Genomic DNA, 6896 nt, shown 5'->3' on the forward strand with positions numbered 1-6896 from the left:
TTTGCCTCCAGGCCAGCTGCTATTGCCCTAATGAGGCCTCCCATCCCCCTTTCATTCTTTCATCCACTGTTATTAGCAGTTCTCCATAAGCTTGGGGCTGGACCCAGGAGACGCAGCAGCAGGGCAGGATATGGATCTAAGCTCCAGGAGTTTACCATCTAATTAGGGAAGAAGAAAAAGGGACTTCAACACAAAACATTGGTTAACCACCAAGGAGCAGAGAGGTAGAATTTGCATCGGATGAGTGGTGTAGACAATTTTCTGAGCCTTTCATGGTGGAAAGGTGTTCAGGGAACACACTGGAGGTTGGGGAAGGCTCCCTAATGGTGGCTCTTGCGTGACATGAAGGATTCACACAGGCTTTGAAGGAGGGAGTGATATGGCGACAGTGTTCCTGTAATTCTTTCAAAGAGCTGCTTACCAGTCACCTCCCTTCCCCAACCAAAGACAGATTAACCAGCTCCTCCTCTCTGCCCATTACAGTTACCCGCTGTGACCTGTAGCCACTGTGCTATAAGTATTTGTTAGTATGTTTGTCTCTGTCTCCAGATTCTAAGTTTCTTGAGGGTGGGGATTTTATCCTACTCATTCCTTAATGCTTCATGCCTGGCACTTAGATGGTGTTCAGCAATCTGAACTTGAATGAGCTTGCTTGTGGATATTGGGTGGGCAGGAAAGAGAGAGGAGGGGGCATCCATCTGCATGCCGTGGCCTCCATCCAATTCCATACGGATCCACTGTGGTCTGTATGCCCTGACCCTGCCCGTGCCTGTGGGGCCTCTCTTTTTGCTTCTGTGGGATGAGTGTTTTCTGCCGACGTAAACGCCTTTGATCCCTTCCCAGGCAGAGCCTCTCTATGAACTGGTGACAGCCGCGGACTTTGCCTATTCCAGCACAGTGAAGCAGAACATGAAGCGAGCCCTGGAGGAGTTCGAGAAGGAAATCAGCTCCTGCCACTGTGCTCCCTGCCAGGGGAATGGAGTCCCTGTCCTGAAAGGTACCATTTCTGGGCAGCTGGTGTCCCTGGAGGGGCTGGTTCCAGACCGGAACACGTTATCAAATCCACACACCCTCAGAGGTGTGTCTCTAGGTCAGGGTCAGGGTCAGGGAGTGTATCTCCAGGGGAGTTTCTAGGTCAATCCCCAGTCCTCTGCCGCAGGCTCTAGGGACTATCATAAAACTCCCTTCTTTTTCTCAGGTGAAAAAATATGGGCCCCCTGGCCATTTGGACCCTCTTAAAAAATGAGCTTCTTCACCCAGATTGGGCATGAGAATCACTTGGGATCTTTAGAGCTATTGATGCTTTTGCCCCAACCTGGAGGATTACGTGACACTATAGAAAAGAGGCCCTCCGCAGGTCGGCTAAAGTCACTCCTCTCTGGCTAGTTCAAATCTGCAGCGGGATTATGACTCACTACTGCTGAGGTCCCCACCTCCCTGGAGCACAGTGACATGGGGTTAGACCCAGGAAATGCTACCCCCATGCTACCCTGCCCCCAGCCCCATGCTCAGCGGCTGATTATGGCAAAGCTCCTGCATCCACCATGGAGCTTTTCACAAACACTAAGCCTGGGGCCTCAGCCTAAAAGAGTTGAAGGGAATCGTGGAGACTGGCCTTTGGAAAAAGCCTATCGGCTGTTGTAAGGGAGATCTGGGCAGCCATTCCATAGCTCAATTCACTGGCAGACAGGATCCATGCTTTTGCTGAGCTTTTCAGACTGGCGGGAGAGGTAGGCTTGACCAAAGAGTTGCATCAAAAGGTACCAGTGGTAGTTAGTCTGTCTCCCAGCAGGTCAGAATGCAGACAACCAGAACAGGCTGCTCTGGCTGTCAGGATACCTAGGTTCCAACTATAGGGAACACGTGGGTGAGTGGCGTTAAGCTGAAGGCAGGAGCAGGCTGCGACTGTGCGGTCTGTAACAGGGAGGAGGGTAGACGCAGAGGCTCTCTCCTGGGCAAAGAAGGGGCCCACCCTGGGCTGAGCACAAGGAAATGCCTTGGGCAGAGCTTGAATGGCGAAAAGATTGGGGGATGGGTTGGCAGCATGGATGGGCCAGTAGAACTTGATTGCTAACTTCCAGGCTCACATCCAGGATCACCACAGTGGGCAGGGAAAAGTTAGGGGAGGCTGAGGCCTGGGATCTTCTGCTCTTGTTGTGATGGGTTGAGGAAGAGTTCAGTCCAGCAGGAGGCCAATACAGGGCATCAGGAACATTGGTACAGCAGTTGTTGGCCCAGGGAGCAAGCAGGACCCATAGCAGGACCCATGTGGATGAAGCGAGCTCACCAGAGAAGACATGAGTAAAGACCTGTTCTCTGGGAGAAAGAGTCCAGCTGCCCAGCTGAGACAGAGGGGGTCGGGGGGTGGCTTCTCAGGTGGGATGAAGAAGAGCAAAGCAAGTGACAGCCTAAGGATGGGAAGTACTGCCTTCAGAACCAGAACCCATCAGTGAGGGTCTGTCCAGCATGAAGTGGGTCAGTTCACTGGCTCCAGGTTTTTTTTTCGGTTTTCAGTTTTTGTTTTGTTTTGTTTTGTTTTTTAGGGCCACACCTGTGGCATATGGAGGTTCCCAGGCTAGGGGTCAAATTGGAGCTGCAGCAACCAGCCACAGCAATGCCAGATCCAAGCGTAGTCTGCAAAGTATACCACAGCTCATAGCAGCGCTAGATCCTTAACCCACTGAGTGAGGCCAGGGATTGAACCCGCATCTTCATGGTTCCTAGTTGAATTCATTTCTGCTGTGCCATGACAGGAACTCCTGACTCCAGGTTTTGATTTAGGGTTGCTGAAATCCCCCTCGCCTCATGTGAAATTTGGGCCTAGAGACTGAGACCCACTGGAGGCGAGGGAGTAAATGAAGCCAGAGACCAGGATACTCACGGGGCCTGGTCTGTAAAGGACTGTCATGTGAAGAGATTTCATGAATCCAGGTGAGAGAAGCTTCAGGGTGACATGTGACCAATTAACCTAAGGAATAACTTTCAAAGTGTCAGAACTGGCCAAAGGTAAGATGAGACATTGGAGGGTCATGAGTTCCCCATCACTAGAGGTATCCAAGCAGAAGCTAGACAATTACTTGTGATGAAATTGAGTATCAGTGACCATTGACCCCCATGACCTCAGTAAAACATATAAAAACATATAAGTCTAGGTCAAAGGTCAATTAATGATTAATTTTCCTCAACGCCACCTCATTCCCTGCAGTAGAATAAACATTCCTTTATGAGCAAAGGACTCTTACAACAGGAGTGGGTATTCTTGGCACCGAACCTTCTTATTTCAAACCACTCAAATGAATGCCCTATTTAACCTCATGGAAAAACAGTGATGTGAAAGGAGGGCTAAACTCCAGGAGCTCTTTGTGTCACATGGTATGATTCATATTCTTTTTATATTGTCTTCCCAGAATCACGCTGTGACTGCATCTGTCCTGCTGGATTCCAAGGCTCAGCCTGTGAGGTCACCAATCGGAAAAGTAAGGAGACTTTGAGAGTTGGTTGGCAAAGGGGAGTCTAGGGTAGTCCAGAGAATAATTCAAAAGAGCAAGGGCAAAGTCGGGGGTGTGGGGTAAGGGAGCTGGACACTATGAAACTTGAGATCTATCCTGACTTCTAATTTTATATTTTATTATTTTCCCAATTGTGATTGCTTCATGTTACAGGATGACTAATGCATAGCATCTGTGAGTCATTTCTTTGGCTCATTCTGGAATGTTGATCTTCTTTTTCTTATTTAGTGAACTCCTATTCATCCCTCAAAATCCAACACAGACGCCCCTTCTTCTATAAAAATTCTTCAAACTCCACTCCATTTCTCCTGTAGGACCCCATAGTCTTTGAACATGTATCCATTGTAGCTCTTGGCACACTCTGTTCTGGGTTGTGTGTGTCTGTGTCCCTGTGTCTGTGAGTAGGGCTCATGTCCCATTTCCCTCTGGGTCCTCAGGGTCCCACCCAGTTGCTGCTGTTGGAATAATCACTGAAAGACTAGATTATATCATAAAGATTTCTGCCAGCTCTCAGATTCTTTAGCCAATTTATTATCTAAGAATTCTTAATATCCCCACACTCCTCCCCTTTCTTTTCCTTTCTGTGACTTTCCTGGGGATACCATTAAAAAAGGAAATGGCATACCCAGTAAAAACACCAAACATCTATTAAGTATTCTGCTATGTACTGTGTCCTAGGCAACTTGCTGTGGGCTTGGACTCAGCAGGGGTTCAGATTCCATCTCCATCATTTCATAACTGTGATCTTGAGCAAATTACTTGACCTCTTTGTGCCTCAGTTTTCTCATCTGTAAAATGGAGGTGATGATATTCACTACCTCATAGAATTGTCTTGAGTTTCTCCTGAGACACATGAAGCATTTAGGAAGATGCCTAATGCATTATAAGAGCAAAATAAATATCAGTTCATTTATTTTAGAGAAAAATAAATGGAACTCTTTTATATTTTACATATATTAAATCCTTTAATCCTCACCACAACATCCTGCAGTAGATGCTGTGGACACCCCCATTTTATAGATGAAGAAACTGAGGTTCAGTGGGTGGCTAACTAACTTGCCCAGTGGTCACACAGTGAGTAGGTACAGGGCCGCAGGTTCAGGTCCAAGTGGGCCTGAATCTATAGCCTTTGCTCTGGATGCCTGCACCTCTCCCCTCCTCAGAGAAGTGCTCAGGGATGCCTTCACTTCCTCTTGCATCCCAACCAGGCCCCCAAAGGGACCTGCCCTGTAAGAGCATAATGGCACAGTCACAGGGTTTCCACTGGCTGGAGGAGCCCTTGTCAGCCTCCCACGCCAGATGACTGACGTTAATATAAGGAGGCCCAAAGATATTAAGTAATGTGCCCAGAGCGACACTGCAAGTTAGAGGCTCAGCCAGACACATGAGCTCTCATGGTGGGTGTGATTGATTATTTGCCAGGTTCATCAACAGCCATAAATCCTCAAGGGAAAGGCAAATGTCAGGGAGGAGAGAGCCTAGTGTTATTACCTCATTTAAAACACACAACAATCACAGTAGATAACATCGCTCCCACTTTACACATGGAGAAGAAGGAAATGCATCAGCGTTCCCATTGCTGGGAAGTCTGGCCTGGAAACTATTCATCAATTCAACTAATACTGACTCAGGGACTCCTGCGGGTCAGTTTGGGGGCTGGGGTTCAGGGGTGAGCCAATCAAATAGAATTCCTGTTGCGGAGATTGCTGTTAGAAAGACAGATCAACATCATTTGAATTGTCCCAGAAATACATTTTTTTTTCTTTTTTGCTCTAATGGGTATTTATCAAGTAACACAGAGAAAGTCACAATTGGGTGAAATGGTTGCCTTTCTCAGGCAGAGATCCCAGAAATGCATTTCAAGTTTTAGCGGTAATTACTACAAAAAGCTCTGAGAGCTTAAAATATGAAGTATTGATAGGTAGTTAGGGGTCAGGAAGGGTTTCCCTTCTGGAAGAACACTTCAACTGAGATCTGAAGGGTGACGAGGCTCGACCAGATGAATAGACGAGGGAAGAGTCTTTCGGGCCAGGAGAACAGTGTGTGCAAAGGCCCTGTGGTAGAAGGGAGCATGGTGAGCCAGTGGCCTGAAAGAAGGACAATTGATTGGAATTGGGAGATAAGTGATTCAAACTCCCAAAGCCTTAAGGTTTATACACCTCACCCCTCCTGCAGGGCACTGGAGTGTAATAAGGGCTAATTTATATTCACTGACCTTCTTTCTTATAGATGTCCCCATTGATGGGAAGTGGAATTGCTGGTCAGACTGGTCTCCGTGTTCTGGAGGACGTAAAACAAGACGAAGGCAGTGCAACAATCCACCTCCTCAAAATGGGGGCAGCCCCTGCTTGGGTCCTGCTTCAGAAACACTTAACTGTTAAGGAAGGGAGAGCTTCTAGCGGGTGATGCTACTGTGGGCTGCACACAGTGAGAGCTCTGAGCCCTTAGGAACCCAGGCCAGCTCACCTCCACACCAGCTCCCACCTGGGCCTGGCCCAGGGGTGGGAGGGCTGTGCCATTCAGATTTGAAATAAAGATGGTATTTGTAAAATGCACATGGATTTGAACAAATAGCAAGTTAAATACTCATTATAGTCTCCTGAAGGGCTTAAGCCTCTTAGTAATATTCACTTTGCTTACCTCTCCAATTTTATTTCTGTTTCTCTCTGGAGGGGCACACTGTCTCATTCAGTGTCCGTGGTAGTTCATATTTGTTGAATGATTAGTACATGCCAGCTACAGTGTTCAGTGCATGAATTCATTCCATCCTCATGACAGTCTTATAAGGTGGATGCTGTCTTAGCCCCATGAAACAGCAGGGGAACCAGCTTAGGACAGTTAAGTGACTTGTCTAAGGTGATGCAGTTAGGGAGTTGGGGAGCGGGGCTGTGAACTTGGGCACTTGGACTCCAGAGTTTTAAACGCTTAATTAGGATAATCCCTTCCTCTTAATAAATGGGCACTTGATTAACAATTTATTTTATTATTATTTTTTATTTTTTAGGAGTGCAGGTGCAGCATATGGAAGTTCCCAAGCTAGGGGTTGAATCAGAGCTGCAGCTGCCAGCCTACACCACAGCCACAGCAATGCAGGATCCAAGCCCTATCTGCAGCCTACGCCACAGCTCACAGCAAGGCCAGATCCTTAACCCACTGAATGGGGCCAGGGACCAAACCGGCATCCTCATGGATACTAGTCAGGCTCATTTCTGCTGAGCCACAACGGAAACTCCAACAAAGAATTTTTTATGAAATAAAATGTCGAAGTAGGTGCTGCATGTGTATGGGTGTGTGTTGTGTGTGTGTGATTGACAGTCTCCACCCACTGCATGCTGAAGAGAGCGAGTCCTGGTTCCTCAACTCCTTTTGATACTGAGCACAGGGAGG

The 6896-nt window shown here is 47.5% G+C and overlaps 1 protein-coding gene across 1 annotated transcript in view; it reads left to right on the plus strand.

Annotated features, from left to right (window-relative positions):
* Positions 1 to 6487, plus strand: part of C8B (complement C8 beta chain) — a 41068-nt gene extending 34581 nt beyond the window's left edge. Inside the window, 3 exon segments of the mRNA NM_001097451.2 lie at positions 844 to 997; positions 3408 to 3476; positions 5739 to 6487. Of these exon segments, the coding sequence (NP_001090920.2) occupies positions 844 to 997; positions 3408 to 3476; positions 5739 to 5890 (375 nt within the window). The 3' untranslated portion in view covers positions 5891 to 6487.
* The last annotated feature ends 409 nt before the right edge of the window (positions 6488 to 6896 follow it).

Source organism: Sus scrofa, chromosome 6 (assembly GCF_054392235.1).
Source record: "Sus scrofa isolate SSC_HxYL_T2T_F1_AM1 chromosome 6, Sscrofa_HxYL_maternal_Yorkshire_Landrace_v2.0, whole genome shotgun sequence".
Lineage (NCBI taxonomy): Eukaryota > Metazoa > Chordata > Mammalia > Artiodactyla > Suidae > Sus > Sus scrofa.